Source organism: Suillus fuscotomentosus, assembly GCF_016647785.1.
Source record: "Suillus fuscotomentosus strain FC203 chromosome Unknown F5891scaffold_16, whole genome shotgun sequence".
NCBI classification, from domain to species: domain Eukaryota; kingdom Fungi; phylum Basidiomycota; class Agaricomycetes; order Boletales; family Suillaceae; genus Suillus; species Suillus fuscotomentosus.
Genome location: NW_024539528.1, coordinates 156714 through 173553, shown reverse-complemented (window position 1 = coordinate 173553; position 16840 = coordinate 156714). Strand labels below are relative to the sequence as shown.

Here is a 16840-nt window from a genome sequence, read left to right as displayed (position 1 = left end):
TCTTGAGGGGGATTATCATTGTAACTCCGCACAACTTGCTGCACTAAGTTTGTGTATGAATCATTGTTGCTGTGTGAAGTGTTAGGAGGAGTGTCTGTTTGTATTGTGTCATCTCTATACTGTTAGAGTGACTGTGTCTCTTGATATTTTTGCTGTTGTTTGGTTGTTGTTGTTGTTGATCGCTGACCAATTGGGTTCTGTTTCTGTTATCATTGTGCTTCATATCCATACTGTTGGATTGACTGTTGACTGTTGATTGTTGACTGCTGACTGTTGTGCAGAGCTATACATTGCTGACTATACCTTAGGAGCAAAGACAAGCCACCCACGAACGACCACGTTATCAGTCATTGGTATTTGTCTGAATCGCTGACCGTGGAGATATTTGGTTTTATAGGTGTTTATCTATAGATCATCTATCTAAGAAGACAGCGGAACAACGACAAGAGCTAGAGCTAAGGTAGAATGTATATCAAGAGAAGAAGCAAAGGTACGAGCAACAAAAATGCACCTGGAAGGCGGACATTGGGGGAGGGACACTATCAAGATTGCTCTTCTGGACAGCATATGGAGCCCAAAGCTAGACATGTCGATTTTGGAAGCTATCAAGGAATGCACTAAGTGCAAGAATTTTGGACCGATGCACATAAACTCACTATTTGAACCTATCACTAGAAGACATCCATTTGAACTCCTAGTCGGGGATTACTTATCTCTCCCGAAAGGGAAGGGAGGGTATAGCACACTAGGAGTGTATCTCGACATGTTCTCACAACATACTTGGGTCTTCAAGTATAAATCAGCGGGTAGCGCAAGAACCACAGTCGATAGTCTAACCAATATCTTCAGTGCATTCACACCATCAGAGATGTTTATGGCGGATGGGGGCAAACATTTCAATAACAATGCTGTGTGAATGTTCTGCGAAGCAAGAAAGTGCAAGTTGCACACAGTAGCGGCATATTCGCCCTGGGTCAATGGTTCAGTAGAAGGTATGAACAAGCTATTGCTACACGTACTGAAAAGATTGTGCGCGCCTGAAATAGGAGAGGATGAGCAACAGGAAATAGCTTGGGACAAATTGCCTAAGTCATGGCCAGACCACATCAATGATGCAGTCCACGCCCTTAACTATTGTTTGTTGCCAGCACGAAAATTCTCACCGAAGGAGCTACTATTGGGACTAGTTATCAATACCCCGCTAACAATGATAGAGGAAAGCACATCAACACTATGTTCATCAGAAGCATTAGCGCAAATAGCTTATGTGGAACAACAGAGGTTAGATGGATATGACAAAGTTGTGTGACATGCCATAAAGCGGAAGGCGAGATTCAATAAAAGAGTATTGCAACGGGCACCAGGTGAAGTCACGTTCAAAATAGGTCAATTGGTTCAGGTCTACTGTAATGATTTAGATTATACATTCAAAACGGAAAGGAAGCTCATACCGAAATGATCCGTTCCAAGAAGAGTGTGAGCAAGAGCATGGAACTTGTACATGCTAGAAAATCTAAAGGGAACACCGTTACAGGGAGATTTCAGTGCAAGACGACTGAGAGCCTTCACACCACGTCTAGGCACCGAGTTAGCAAAGGAACAAGAGGAACACGAAAAAAGATTAGAAGAAAACAAAACAGAGGAGGACGAAGAACATACAACAGAAGAAAGAAATAAAGAAAAAGAACAAATAGAAGACAACGAGGAGGAAGAAGATAATGAGGAAGAAAACAATGAAGAGAATGATAGCGAAGCAGAAGGAGAGTAAGAAATGAGACAGGATCAAGGATGGCATCGAGGCCAGTGCCAATCATTTTTTTAGGGGGGTGCATGGACCAGGGGTCCCAGGACAAGGGTACAGAGACTTAGGCTTTCGGAGACTTAGGCTTGCGGAGATTTAGGCTTTCGGAGGTTCCCACAGCTTAGTCAGATGATACACACATGCACATGGTTCCTGTAGTAGCACATTCATTCCTTTGCAGCAGCGGTCTCTCATCTCAGCTCTAGCACTAGCTCACCGAGGATATACAGTACTTGAAGGGCTTTTTTGCGGGTATCTTTTGGAACGAGTATGTTTTTATATTCAATTATATTTGGATGACTCTAATATATACAGGTTACTAAACACATCTTTACATCCCCGTCATCCGCACTAAGGGCTGGCCACTCCAATGGCACTCGCACTTGCAATGCCAAACTCCATGGGATGACAGAAGTGGAGGCCGAGCATATCGCATATGCCACAGTTCAGGTAAGTGTTTTTTTTTTTATGTGGACTTCACTTACTTAGTCTGTACTGTACAGGTTCGCTTCGCGATCAGTTCGCTCGACAAATGGAAAGATAGGGACTCCTTATTCTATTATGCTGACTATTACACTAGAATAGTCAACTTAATTTGGGGGAGGATAGATGGGGAGTGGGTTGACTCCCTGCTAGGACATTACAATGGGTGAGTAATTTTTAAGCTATTATCTTATCTAACGTGTTAATGGATCTAGGAAATTGTTTGGCAATGAGAATGGTGCTAAAGCCGGTCATTCTGCGAACGCCGAGTGTTCAGAGGACAACGATATGGTTTCCATCAAACAGCAACTTGCTGCACATGCAGCACAGGCTTCCGGATCCTTGGACACAACATCTGCGCAGTCTTCAGCACTCGATCAGCAACAAGAGTCGTGTAGCAGGTCCTTACCCCCTCTTCCTGATAGGGCAACTCCAGATTCTCCTGTAGCGCAAGGATTGGCTGATCCTCACAAGGACAAGCAGCCCTCACCACTTCCTCCCTCGTCATCTCAGGAATCGGATGACGAAGGCCTTGCATGCAAGCGCAAGGAGGCGGTGTTGCCCGCACGCTCCCTTACCCCCGATCCTCCTGTCAACTCACAGAAGGAGACGGCCTTGCCTGCACGCTCCCCTGCCCCTGATCCTCCTGTCGAGTCATGTAAGCACCAGCAAGTAGCCATTCTAGACAACAACAGCCCTCTGACGGAAGAAGATGAAGCTGAGGTCATCCAGCCTGCTAAGCACAAATGAAAGAGTGTTTCTGTGCCATCCAAGAAGCCTCCGAAACGCAAGTCCAAGAAATAGTAAGTGAGTCACAAGATTCTCATAGTCTGCTCAATACTTACAACCTTCGCTTGCTTGTATCAGGTTTACTCCGCATCGTTTTCACCGTCTCCATTCGCATTCGCATTACCCAACTCATTTGCTTGTCTGCTTGTGTACTACCCTAACAGACTCAATAACCTCACATGTACTTCGTTTTTCGCTGCACTCTTCAATGACATCACACATATACTCTCGATCGCTTTTTTCAAATTCAGTGCTCATGTCCAGACGATCGGTACAAGTAGTGATGTCTCAGCTCCAAGCTGCATTTTTCAGAAAATGAGCATAACATGCTGAATAAAATTCCTAAATTCGTGAAAATATTTATAGACATAGATTGAGCCAAAAGCCGGGAGGCATCTAAGAGGAATTCGTACTATAATGCATCATTGTCTTGCTATGAAGCAGCTCAGCAAATGGCTTGGATTTTGAGTCATTTTCTGAGCTGCTTCATAGCAAGACAATGATGCATTATAGTATGAATTCCCCTCAGATGCCTCCCGGCTTTTGGCTCAATCTATTTCCATGAATATTTTCATGAATTTAGGAATTTTATTCAGCATGTTATGCTCATTTTCTGAAAAATGCAGCTTGGAGCTGAGACATCACTAGGTGCAAGGTTGCCACTAGTACATTAGATTATATCCCACTGTATCACATGTATTCATATAGCTCAATGATATGTGGTTGTCATGGAATATCATTGTGATTGTATATTATAACTGAATATAAGACAATATAATCTTACAGCACTTTAGAACATGATAGCGAGTATGTCATATGTTCTGGAACGTGGCTGTGGCTATATCATAAAAATCAGTTCGTCGTGCTGTTATGATACAGGTCACAGTTGTTACACTGTGTTACAGTGTTTACATGTGTATATAAAGTTATATATAGGTTGGACGGTTTTGCTGATGTTCGAGGTCCGCTAGTCCCGGAGAGAAGCGTTGTTTTCATCACAGTCAGGTGGTGATTGCACTACTTCACATAGTATATAATGGTCGCCTTCAAGTTGCCATAGCACTTTCAAAGCATTCTCTAGTACTTACCCTACCACCTCTACTCAAAGTTGGTGTATCCACTCTTAATAGCGATGACCATTCTCACATCCTTATTTAGATCATATTATGCCTGGAAGCACTCTTCCTCCTTTCCCCAATGATGTTCGAACACATCCACTCTTGATTATTGATTATGAGCTCATCAAGGCTGGAGATGTGGAGGAAGTAAATCGACTGTGGGAGGCTGCGACGACTATCGGATTCTGGTAGTACGTCATATTCAAATATTTTGTTGAATTTATGCCGGATTTAACTCTCTAACAGTTTAAAGAATCACGGCGCAGACCAAGAAGTCAGCGAGATGTTTGATATGGGAGCTGAGACAATGGCTTTGCCCTTCGAAGAACTTATGGCGTTCGAGCAAGGAGATAGCGGTCGATCTTTCGGGTTGGTTTTCATTTAGCTCATGAGCGCCGCCTATCTTTTATATGAATTCCTTATCAGATACAAGAAAGCAGGGGCTAATGCGATTGATGCAGCTGGTAGGATTTCTAGACCAATCTACTACTAAGTCACGGTAGTAGGCTGACGCAAATGCAGGCACCTTAGACTCTGTCGAATTCATAAACGTTTCTAAGGATGATGCTCTGGCATACCCACAGGTCATTCACCGCACCTACCCATCAACCGTAAATGCCCGCATGGAAAACACGATTGCACCATTTGCCCGCAAAGGTCTCGAAGTGACATATGTTGTATTGTCTATATTCAACGACAAGCTTGGACTGCTGAAAGGGACTTTGGAGAGTCTGCATGACATGGAGGAGCATAGTGGTAGTGAGACTAGATGTATCCGTAACCATCCTGTGCAGATCAAAGAAGCAGCGAAAATCCCTGCTATAGGTGCGCATACTGATATCAGCAGCCTGGTGGGTACCTGGACACCACGTGGGTTTGGTCTTCTTAATCAAACTTTACCAGAGCTTCTTACACAATCGCCTCGGTGGACTCCAAGTACTTCCCCCCGGTCATGAAGAGTGGTTCTACATTCGAGTGAGCACGAGTCTGGTGCTCGCGTGCATGTACAATAGACACTTACCTACTGATAGCCCATCCCTGGACACGCGGTCTGCAATATTGGAGATGCGTTATCCCTTTTCAGCGGAGGCGTCCTGCAATCTAACATTCACCGTGTTGTGTGCGTGCATGAGTACTTGAATTGTCAATCTTGCTAATCTGTCGAATGACCGTGGATAGTGCACCTCCTGGTGTACAGGCTGAATACGAGCGGTGGTCCTTGGTTTTCTTCACCCGCCCGGGCAACTCGAAGGTCCTGCGGGCTCTTGTCGAATCCAGCCATATTATTGCAGAAGCGGTGAAGAAGCGACCTGACAAAAATTTCGAGACTGGTTCTACTGCTGCAGAGTGGTTCGCGAGAAGAATCAAGAATCACAGAATCAATAACAGATTGGTAAGCACTCCATCAGTCTGTTGCAGCAAATGTGATCATAGATACCGGAATATTGTAGGGACCAGAAACGTGGGCTAGAAGCCGAGGGACAGAGCATACTCTGACAGTGGTTTAGGCTACGAATTGTCTTTCCCGGTCAATAGCCAATTCGAACCAACAGAAAGATGCAGTCAGATTTCAGGCATAAGATTGTGGAAGAAAGGTACTTGTATTGAATATTGAGGTTGGGTGTATTGTATGTTGTAGCTTCATGAAATTACTTCTGTAGAAACCGACACATTAAGAACAAGGACAAATCTAGACCGAGTACAGCTATACTCTAACAACAAATAGAAAACAAGACATACCCATCCCGAACATTCGCGATGGAGGGCGTAGATAGCACATGACACAACATTGGCCCAATCATGATGCTCCTGGACTCCATCGCGATCCGCTTCATCATATCAATACGTGATATGGCAGCATATATACTTATATCTCTAGCAATTTTCCACAGAGTCCGACCCCTGTTTCTCATGTACTTCGGGATAATAATGCTTCTTGCTTGGTCGCCAGCCTACTGATCGCCAGGGTGCGATGCCAGAGCGATACAACTCGTCCACCTGGGTTATTCATCAGATAGGTAGCAATTGACAACACGCACGAATTATCACCTCTTCTAAAGTTAGACCTTTGGTTTCAGGAATGGCAAAATACACGTAGATGTATCCAAAGACAAGCATGCCGAAGAAGACAAACATTATCATTGGACCAATGCTGGCGAAGTGTTCAAACATCGAGAAATGTCCCAGAATCTTTGGCTGTGATTTAGACTCACTGATCGACAATCCTTGGAGAGAAGAACGAGAGCATGAAGTTCCAGAACCAGTCTTGAACAAGCATGAGTAGCGAATTCAAATAGCGAAAAGGGAGCAATCATACTTGTCGCACACCCGAAAGCAATTGATTTGGGGCGCACTCGAAGAGGGAAAGACTCTCCGAGGTACACCCACGGAGTAGATCCCCAGGTCGTGTTGAAGATGAACACTTGAAATACTGCAAAAGTAATAACAACGTTGCCCCCAGCTCTATTACGAGGAGTAAGTGCTGAAGTTGGCGTTCCAGGAGGCGCAAGGGTAGCATGCCCAACCACAGCAACCTAGCGGAAGTATCAGTCCAGCACAGTTTGCCAACGAATAATGTACATGGACAATTAGTGCACAGACATCTGACAGCTTGCGCAGACGCGCCAAGGAGCAGAGACTGGGAAAAATGTAAGATTCTGCTCTGATCGTTGAGTGGAAGAAGGAATACCTTTCGGCGACCCCAAGTCTCGATGAAGTACAGCGCGGGGAGAGTTCCAACAACTGACACCGCTCCAAGAACCGTCTGGATGATATAAGGCGAAAGCCTGCCATTACATGAGCTAAACAACATTAAGTGGAGAGATTAAGGACTCGCCCTGCACCTGCACTCTGAAAGAAGGTGTCGCCATAGAAGTCTGTCAACAATAGCCATCAGATGTCAAAAATAAATCGGCACGAAGGATCTTACAGTAAAAGTTCTGGCCATTAAGCTGCTGAATAAATTGAAGCATCATGCCATTGGTTGTCCGACGCCACAGTGCATTTCTCGTGGAGAAGCATTCTAACCAAGTCGCTTTGCCACCTTCATTCTCTGCTCTGATAGCAAAATCGAGTTCCCTAACAATCTCAATCACAAGAGGGTCGTCTTCTGAGACTCCGTTGAGTTCTGCAATGACCTTGCGCGCTTCGTCACCTCGTCCAGTTCCGAGAAGGTGTCGGCTAATGAAGGTCAAATCAGTTTGAAATGAGAGGTTCTCAGAAGTTGCACATACGGAGATTCTGGAAGGAAAAACATTCCAGACAAAATGATGATACCCCAGACCATTTGCAATCCGATAGGGAGTCGCCAGGACGCAGAGTTGTTGATTGTGTGACTTCCAAGCTCAAACACATAACTCAAAAATACGCTAGGTAACAAGCGTTACCTATTGCTACGATGGAGGATGAAGACTTCACGAACCCCGAGATAATCTGAACTTGATAGATAGCCAAGATCGTACCACGAATAACTTTCGGTGCCGTTTCTCCGTTATACAGAGGCACAATAGCTGAATAGATGTAGTTAGATTCACAAAGTCATATCCTGACATCAGCACCAACCTGACAATGAACCAGCACCTAAGCCTGCGATATAACGCCCTACGAGCAACTGAACAAGAGAGTATGTCGTGCTGGTCTGGATAGCCACGCCGACAGTGAAGATAGCCGACCAGAACAGAATAGATCCACGGCGTCCCAACCGATCAGATGTGAACGCTTGAGCGATGGCTCCACTTTAGGTATCGTCAGACCATATTAAAAGCAACGAGATATAATTTCCCCACCAGAACGTGCTACGATGAGTATGAATGTCAGCACGGAGTGGGATCAGATATCGCGGTCTTACCCAGCCGATAGAACAGAGACGATGATCGATTGTCTCGAACTTGACAGGTAGTACTGGCCATTCGTTCCTTCTTGGCCGAATTGGCGGATAAAATCTGGCATAATCAGACATCCCTGAAGTAGAAAAGTTTAGATATGCCGAGGACTGAGGAAGTATGAGTACATACGGAAATGACGCCTATATCATACCCAAACAAGAAGCCTATCACCATTTTGATTAAATGGATATCAATCTACTGCCCATATAAGCAAAGAAATGGGAAACTTGCAGTTGCTAATAAATGACGTACATTTTCTATTCTGTGTATGACATCTGCGCACCTCCTGCAAGGAAGAGTTCAATGAGCACAGGATAGTACTAGTGACGAGAGTGAACTGACCAAAAGCGATGAAAATGGCGAGCAAGACCGCTCTACGTCTCGTTGGAACATCTCTTGTCATGATCTACTGGGACAAATATCTGAGAAAAGGCGGTTGAAAGTCCTCCTGCTAAGCAAGCATGCTTAAGTACAAGTTCTGAATAAGCGGAGTAAAATATATTCACCCATCATGACGCATGACAGGGTAATGCGGTCCGGGATCAAAGAGAAGGAATTCTTTGATCTCCAAATGCGAAGCCCGACGCGCTTCCCTGTACACAAACGAGGTGAGGCAAACTGTTCTTTAGTTAAGAAATAGCCATAGAGTTTTCCAGGGTCCTCGCTGCATGCACAAGCAGCCACTTAGCTGGCCACTCTGTCATTTTGAACATTATTCAGAAGCGGATTGCTCTGCAACGCCGGCGCGAAGTTTGTGCGTCCGTCGGACCTCGGTACGTTTCGAGAATCGGCTTTTATCCCTGACTCAACGCAGCCTAATGCTACAGCTCGTGAGTGCGGGAAATAGGGTCACTGGGCAAGATTCCTGCTGAACAAGCATACCAGTATGTTCAAGCGGTCAAGGCATATGTCATCAAAGGAGTGCTAGTCCACTCCACTCAAGGCATGTGTTCTCAGCTTAGAAAGAAGTGTGTCCCGTAGTGGCCACACTTAGTATTTCTAGCTATCGCCGCTAGTGCGCAAGCAAGCAACGTCAAATACTCCGAAATCTACCAAACACAATCGTGTAAAGTCGTGTAATACAACCGCGTTGAATATTGCGGGCATCGGTCAGTCACGCCAGCTTGCCTTGGTAGTCTATTAGACGATCATTAACATACACAATACACAACAAAACCAGGCAATGACGCACCATGACCTCCTTGCCGCCCACCGTTTCTCAGCGTAATGCGCAGCCTGCTTTATGTCTGACCACATAAATAAGGGTATAACGAATGCCATGAGAGGGATCGCAATCTTCCAAAATCTGTGTGCGTGTATACGTCAGCCTCGCGTTTTGTGTCAGTAGATAAAATATGTACAGGGTGTCGGAATGGTGATTGACACTCCACATTGATGCAAAATTCATTCCCTATGCAATACGTTATACTCGGTGGGGTAAGTGAGATGACAGGAAACATACAAAGTAACCCGTGAGCAATGTCAGCGGGAGGAATATGATAGTTGCGAGGGTGAGGCGGCGCCTGATAGTTGACATCAACTCGAAGCATGCCGATGAAATAAAAAATGCACGCACATGACTACGTTCATCTCGTATGATTTCATCTGTCACTCACGTCAATCAAGACGAGAGAGTCGAGATAAAGCAAGTACGTACATTGAACGTGTAGTTCATCAGGTTTTCTGTTATCCCTGCGAACATATCCATGCTTGTAAGGATATATTCCATATGATCGTGTACGTCCGCCTGCCACCGCATCTCAACTCAGCCAAGACTTATACAAAGAGGTGAAAACAAGTCACGACGCACCAGGTATATTTTGCTCTTATCGGACATGAACCCCTTCACTTTTTCTCTGCTTTGCTCTTGCACCTCCTTCTCAGCAGGTGAGAGAAGGGCAGCACACCGGTCCTCGTCGTACCGCCGTAGCCCATAAATGACCGTCTTGAGGGGCCCAAGGGTCCGCTTATGCAGTATCAAATCACCAGAAAGAATGTGCACTAGTTTCGGGTCTGTCAACACAAGCAGAAACAGACGATGGGAATAATACGCACGCCTTGTAACCACTTTCATATTCGGCTTCATCAACACATCGTATTCTAGTTGCAATATCTTCTCGTGGAATGCATCCACTACCTCAAGTGCAGAGTCCACAATGAGGTCAAGCAGACTTTGAACGAGTAGACTGGGATCTGCAGATGCACGCAGCCCCGTGTCGGGCTGTCGGAGACGCGCCATGATGGGACCTGTGAAATGAATGAAATTGGACGGCATGACAGAGATTACTGTGCCTGTGTCAGGTAGAGTCAGCTATTATCATCCGAAACTGAGATGCAGCTTCGACTCGAAGCATATACGTCAAAGCAAGAGCAAAAATGCGCACAAATTGTAATATATGCGTCGAAATAAAAGCATATAGTGACTCGGTAGTGAACGTTGGCTCAAAATCGGGATACATAGCATCATACATTATCATACACGTGGCCCACCGAATGTGTGTACACTCCTATCGGCATGAATTGATACAAGACAAGACAAGTATACTAAGAGGGAAAGACAGAACGTGGAAGAATAATGAAATAACTAGGCAAATGAGTCCAGCACTCACCATCTCTCAATAAGAAAATTGATATCGGGTGGATGCAAACGTTCACACGGCCTGCCTTCTTTAGATCAGCGAGAGTTATATGAGCTTTCTCCCGGCGTTTTCGTGACTGCGCAGGGAGGATATTATGATGAGTATTACTTTGGAACTGTATTGATTAAGTGGAGATCAAAAAAGAGTAGAAAAGTACCATCGACAAAAGTACAAATCGAGACATCATGAATCGCGTTAAAGCAGGTTGGGGATGAAAAAATGAAAATACAATGAACAAAAACGGAAAATGCGAGAGATACAACGCACCGCGCTCTCCTTCCGTGTAGCAGATGTCAGCGGGGTTAAGTCGTTCTCCCTGGCCCTTGCTACACTCTCCATGTCAGCTTTCACTGACCTTTGGCTCCTGACAGTGCTTCCAAGTCGCCACGTTGCAGGCACACTGTCGTCATACATCGTATGATCTTCATCCCCAGCCTCTGCATGTAAGTTATCATCCTTGAAGTACCCCTTCTCGTGGTAGTCTCCTGGTGTCATTGGACCTGGTGAGGAGCTCCGTAGTGGGTCTTCGTCCTCTGGTATGTAGGAGTGAGATGAAGAGGAGGAAGCGAGTGTGTGAGATAAGACATGGATAAAGAGGTGTTGAGTGTAGTAGTCCGTTTTGGAGCGCGTGTGTCCGTGTTTGTGCAATACATCTTCGATGGCGAGGGGATGAAGGCCTACGCACGCAGAATGATTATCAACACCTCGCATGAGGTGTCATGGCCATTCACATACCATACTTCAGGGCAAGTACACTCATCACATCCCAGCTGATGCCGCACACACTTATCCACCTCACCTTCACCCAAGATTCCCTCTTCGAACTTCTCTCATCTTTGAACATTTGTACAAAACGCTCATTATCCATCTTTTCAAAGCTGCTCCTCACGGTACTATAGTCGTTGATCTGGATCTCGCAGCGCTCGCGAATGTGCGCATAATGGAGGTATGAGGAGTGCCTGCGCGGGTCAACACCAGGTTCCGCACCGGCGAGACCGAAGCCCGAAAAGGAGGTTGCTGTTCGGTGCATGGAAATTACTTTACGAACACATGCACGGAAGCGATCTTTGGGAGTTTGAAAATGTATGGCAGGAACACGTTCTGGCTGCAGCGAGGCCGGAAGTATTGACGAAGATGCACGTCGGCAAGACCGAACCACAGGCTCTTGGAAGGATCCATCGGAGGGTAAAGACAATTCGATATGAGCAGGAGATGCGGAACGCAATGCTGGACTTGGTGATGGCATAAATTCGTCCTCAAGGTCAGGCGTCAAGGAACGTCCGACAGAGTCCGTGAAACTGTTTTCGCGAGGCATGGCAAGTTGTAATCTTCGTCAGAATGAGTTTATCGTTCCCCAGTGGTATGTTCAATCGAGTTAGAACAAGTGTATGAAACACCGGTAGTGAACGGTAATTCGGCCCCAAAGTGATTTGAAGGGCTGCAGCCTGCAGGGGTAAATGGATTTCTGGAAGACGTTTGAAAAAGGATATGAGCTCATACTAGGCTAAGTATGAAACTATTAGAAGGTCTTGCATAGTTGCGCCCTGTCTCCGACAAAAACGCTGAATCCACGTTTGTGTACGTACTCAGGCTTACAGACAAGTTGCTAGCAATTAAACGCAACGAGGCGCCTAGACTCTTGGTGATTGTACTTGTATTCATTTAATCGGCTGGCGATGAGACTCAATTATCTATCTCGGAATAGGGTAGGACTATTTTCTCGTTTCCAGTGAGTCTTGTTCTTGTGTAGTTTCATTTCCCCAAGGCCAAATTGACCTTACTTGCCTCATCGAATCACGATGGTCACCCCTCCTCATACACCACAATCACAGAAGTCACAAATGCTGCCGCCAGATACAGCTGTATTCGCTCGTCATACGTCACAAGCGGATTACCGCACGGGGGATCTGAAACTAGGTTGCATTGCTGTTCTCGCTGATTTGGGAAGGTATCTGCAGGTTCCGTTCGATTGCCTAGTGAAATGTGTCGGTGCCATGCCCTCTCAGCAGGATCTGCCGCGAATACGCAACAACTTGACCAACAAAGAGAGCAAGATTCTCACCGACGACGAGAGTGGCCTGCGATGGACGGACTTTACCCCACCTGCCAAATCGAAAGGGTCCGAAGAGAATGTGTTTAAGCCCCTCGGTCGCATCATCTCCGAAATTTTGGCAGAAGTCCCGAATCGCAGAGTATCCTTCCTAGCGAACCCAAACGGAACACCCCTCTCGCAGCGCAACAATACTTCCAGGCCTGATGGATACCTTGTACTTAGCGATAAACAATCTGAGGCCAAGATGCATTGGTTCGACATTGCCGTACCATTCGAGTTCAAGAAGGAACAGGATACCGAGTCTCTCCGAGACGTAAGTTCTTGCAGATCTTGTCGGCGTCCGCTCATAAAGCCTCTAGGATGAACAGAATATAATCTGGAGCCTTCACAGTATCATGCAGGAGGATCCCTGTAGGCGGTTTGCATTCGGTATCACAATCGAGGACACGCAATTAAGACTGGCTCAGTAACCGTGCGTGCCTCGCAGTTACAGAACCTATCGACTTTTTTCAGGTATGCAAACGTATCGCACTGTGTGTCAGGGTACTAACAGGCATGGTACATCTAGAACATCGATGGTGTTATCTCTCTCTTTTACGCTCTTGGATCTGCGTCTGCGTCTTCTACTATAAATGAGCTCGGATGGGACCCCACTGTCGAGCGGATCCGTGACGGGAAGAAAATCCAATATAAATTCACTATCGGGGACGAAGTGTTCACCACGACGCGTGAACTTGCAACCTATGGCGCAGACTCTATGGTTGGGCGTGGAACTCGTGTGTACGAAGCCACGGACGCCGGGGGGAAGAAGGTTGCCATTAAAGATTCATGGAGAGAAGTTGAACGTCAATCAGAGGGCGAGATCCTAGAAAGCATCCTGGCTTCCTGTGCGGAGAAGCTGCAAGCGGAGGAGTTGGCGGATGCCAAGAGGTACTTTGTTGGAATCCGACTCTGGAAGGATGTCATGATCGACGATACCCCAGACGTGACGCTGGACCCGCTGGTTGGAGAAGAGCATAATCGTAGCTGGAAGTGGGTGTCCATCGATCTCCAGCCCATCCTCTCTGCAAGACCACATTTACCTAGCGCAGGCAATATACCCGACTCTGGTCGACTGTCCGCCTTTCTTCCCACACAATTGGGCGGTATTGCGCGAAATGACACCGGCATCCCACGCAGAGTTCATACTCGCACTGTCTTCAATGATGTTGGAGTCGCTGTCAAGGATGTCACCTCTTTGGCCGACAACCTGACTTGCTTGTCTGACGGACTTAAGGGTGAGCAAATCACTGTCACTCATTTCCTCAGTCGCTCATTCAGCCTTAGCCCTGTATTATATGCACAAAGCAGGCTGGATTCATCGCGATTTCAGCGTCGGGAACGTAATTTGGGTCGGGGGTATCGGGAAATTGGGTGACTTCGAGTACGCAAAGAAGATAGATTCACAAACTTCTCACGATGTTCGAACGGTAAGAGTTTTTGAAGATGATCTCTTTCGCTGTTAACTCGTCACCAGGGAACAATCCATTTCATGGCGGTGGAAGTAGAAAGACAGAAATACCTTTTCCGCCCACCAACTTCTTACGTCCGACCAGTTGGTAGAAAACCTGATACAAGCCTCCCGTCCCGCCCTCCATTTCGCATGAATTTCCTGCACGACATCGAATCCGTATGGTGGGCTTTTACCTGGATCTTCTTTTATCACACGGACACGAACACGACAGACGCCAACCATTCCCTTGATGCTCAGTGGGAAAAATTCCAGCTGGCATTCCCTGGTACGGTCGGCAGCCCATTACGCCAGGAGTTCTTCTCCATTATTGGCGATCTTCAAACCGTCTGTGATGATGTCCTTTCAGAGACATGCCGTGATGTTGGCGGTTGTATTCCTCATTTCGCAGGTGCTCTCCAACATGGTTATCGAAAGGCGGAGGCAAAATATCCCCTGCTAGCGCTTGACGACACTCTTCTGAATGATATCCACAGACAAGCTGCAGAATATCTCGATGGTGCGCAACAGCGTGCTACTGGTATAGAACTTTGTCCGCTCCCCGACCTTTTGAAGCCGAAGAGGCCCAGACCGAGAGAAGAAACATCGCCTTCGCCAAAGAGGAAGCCTCGACATGGTTGATTTTTTTATTGTTTGTATCAGAAAGAACCAGCTTGGCGTCTCGTAGTTTTGACCATGTAGCTGCCACCTTGTTTTTTCCAAGCCGCAGATCATACCTCTTTTGAGCAATACCAGACGCCCTTGCACTACGAAAACATGTGATAAGCGCCTGTGATAGATTTAGATGTATCAGCCACCAGCACCTTTGAACATTTCCAAAGTTTCTCCAATGTTTTTTGACATTGCGCACACTGTACGCCGAAAGTCTTCACATTCTTTTTGATCAAATCACTGGGAGTTGCTGCGGTGCGGAAAAGATTGTCGCGGTCTGGGTGAGTGACATGGACGTGGACAATCTCTCGAGTCGGAGGTTTGTTCGCATCGGTCATGTTGTCGTCAAGGTAAATATGGTGGTGAGTTGCGACCTCTAAGTACTATGTAAGGTAAGATATTAAACACTCGAGAACCGAGTCAGCTGCATACTTTGGGAGTTTGCAATTTCGGTACCGCTGCCGCTTCCTGGACTACTAGTTCCACTGTAGGCCTTAACAAGGTGTTTTACGTAGTCATTGTCCGGCAGAATGACTTAGGAAGTGGAGCTACAGGATCATTTCGAAGACGATCGTGTTTACTGTCGATTGCGGTTACAGTGGTGATTGAGGATAAGAATACTACTTCCCAGTAGTGCTCAGGGCATCCATCTCCGGCACTCCGATGAAGGCAAGACTCAAACACACGGAGTCACGTGGTCACGTATGACGTCTACGATCGGAGTTTCGTTGTCTTGGGTGGCCCTATGGGCCACAGTAGCCTTAGCTTGGTAAAGCTGTGAGCCAATCCTAGCTATTTATCATCCACTTCAAACCAGTACTTGGCCGTGGTGCTGTGACCCTCAAAGGCAATGCTTCCGCCGCCGCCGTCACCGCTGCGGGATGTCATCTATATAAGTGAGACACAGTACTCTGTCCTTTGAGAACTTCAACCATCCATGTCTACCATATCCTTCGAGAAGTCCCTCCAGCATTCGCGTGAGACGGTGGAAGATAGTCTCATTGAACTTGATGCGAAGGATCAGCGTGCATACGAGCACGCTAGGCACCAGACGAAGGAGCGGCAGGAGCACGCGCTGATGAAAGAGCGCAAAGAGAGAGCGGCGGCGAGGGTACGAGCACCAGCGCTCAAGGAGGGGCACTTAAACCGGGCTGCCAGGAAGGCCAGCATGGAGTTCTGGGATGGCGATGAGCCTGACCCTCGTACCCTCACTGGATCCGGTCGCCCCATTAATGTCGCACCAACGCCGAGAAACGAATCCGGTTTCTCTAAGATGGCGCTTGCGGATTTCGTGACGTTCAGGACCAAGAAACTATCCAAGGCGCAAGGTAGGGTACTGCAAGATCTCGTTTATGAAAATGCTCACTCGAACTTATGCGTAGATGTTGACTTTGAGATCCTCCCCCCTGTTCGTTCGGTCATTGCTCTTGACGACTTTGGACACGACATTGGGATTAATGAACCTTGGGAATTCATCTCTCTTACCCCCGAATCGCCCGCTTGGAAGGGCCTGTCGTACGCTCAGGCTACTACTTTGATGCTTTAGATCATGCCATTGCGATTGATGTTTGATAAGTATCATACCACATCATACCACACCCGTTACGACTTAGTTCTCTTATCAATTAATTAACATTACGAATTCACGTTACATCTTCGAGCTCATCGTATCGTCTTGGTCCTCGTTATAATTTTACCTACTCTTACTGAACTGTGGGCGGTGTATCTGGACTTGTAGGATCAATTATAGGTATTTTATGCACTTGCAGGAACATGTAGAGCCAGAAGGGTTGGGCTTTACAAGACAGTTTCAACTCGCTATCGGACAGACTAATTTGCTTCGATCATTTGGGGATACATCAGGGCGTAATAGTTTACAGAAAGATCTGATTATGAGTTAGTTGAGCTGAGA

General features: G+C 46.5%; 6 protein-coding genes across 6 annotated transcripts; 4 read left to right on the top strand and 2 right to left on the bottom strand.

Annotated features, from left to right (window-relative positions):
* Positions 1–1501: 1501 nt before the first annotated feature.
* Positions 1502–3034, top strand: F5891DRAFT_1186192 (uncharacterized protein; the record flags this gene model as incomplete). The annotated part of the gene is made up of 5 exons (XM_041366664.1): positions 1502–1764; positions 1961–2069; positions 2117–2251; positions 2305–2450; positions 2500–3034. The coding sequence occupies 5 exons, from the start codon at positions 1502–1504 to the stop codon at positions 3032–3034; spliced, it is 1188 nt and encodes a 395-aa protein (XP_041228131.1).
* Positions 3035–4040: 1006 nt separating this feature from the next.
* On the top strand, positions 4041–5846 carry F5891DRAFT_1022147 (uncharacterized protein). The gene is made up of 9 exons (XM_041361223.1): positions 4041–4184; positions 4232–4382; positions 4438–4560; positions 4618–4655; positions 4714–5042; positions 5095–5166; positions 5223–5311; positions 5371–5584; positions 5643–5846. Exons 2-9 carry the CDS (start codon positions 4240–4242, stop codon positions 5697–5699), a joined length of 1065 nt encoding a protein of 354 aa, XP_041228130.1. The 5' UTR covers positions 4041–4184; positions 4232–4239; the 3' UTR covers positions 5700–5846.
* A 220-nt stretch (positions 5847–6066) lies between these two features.
* F5891DRAFT_1022138 (general substrate transporter) lies at positions 6067–8647 on the bottom strand (the record flags this gene model as incomplete). The annotated part of the gene is made up of 13 exons (XM_041361222.1): positions 8418–8647; positions 8205–8239; positions 8039–8151; positions 7753–7925; positions 7613–7700; positions 7425–7559; positions 7121–7371; positions 7028–7067; positions 6881–6977; positions 6778–6801; positions 6453–6725; positions 6241–6381; positions 6067–6189 (listed from the first exon to the last, which is right to left on the bottom strand). The coding sequence occupies exons 1-13, from the start codon at positions 8476–8478 to the stop codon at positions 6067–6069; spliced, it is 1554 nt and encodes a 517-aa protein (XP_041228129.1). The 5' UTR covers positions 8479–8647.
* Positions 8648–8729: 82 nt separating this feature from the next.
* On the bottom strand, positions 8730–12317 carry F5891DRAFT_1106556 (uncharacterized protein). The gene is made up of 13 exons (XM_041363658.1): positions 12215–12317; positions 11450–12159; positions 10982–11391; positions 10685–10790; positions 10131–10367; positions 9886–10076; positions 9733–9822; positions 9652–9680; positions 9538–9598; positions 9437–9486; positions 9268–9381; positions 8958–9212; positions 8730–8848 (listed from the first exon to the last, which is right to left on the bottom strand). Coding segments are annotated over exons 2-12 (1869 nt in total). The 5' UTR covers positions 12030–12159; positions 12215–12317; the 3' UTR covers positions 8730–8848; positions 8958–9211.
* Positions 12318–12513: 196 nt separating this feature from the next.
* On the top strand, positions 12514–14898 carry F5891DRAFT_1276902 (uncharacterized protein; the record flags this gene model as incomplete). Its single annotated transcript, XM_041370248.1, has 6 exons — positions 12514–13080; positions 13127–13196; positions 13255–13280; positions 13336–14044; positions 14094–14236; positions 14284–14898. The coding sequence occupies 6 exons, from the start codon at positions 12514–12516 to the stop codon at positions 14896–14898; spliced, it is 2130 nt and encodes a 709-aa protein (XP_041228127.1).
* Positions 14899–15865: 967 nt separating this feature from the next.
* On the top strand, positions 15866–16474 carry F5891DRAFT_978466 (uncharacterized protein; the record flags this gene model as incomplete). The annotated part of the gene is made up of 2 exons (XM_041376796.1): positions 15866–16256; positions 16311–16474. 2 exons carry the CDS (start codon positions 15866–15868, stop codon positions 16472–16474), a joined length of 555 nt encoding a protein of 184 aa, XP_041228126.1.
* Between the last annotated feature and the right edge of the window lie 366 nt (positions 16475–16840).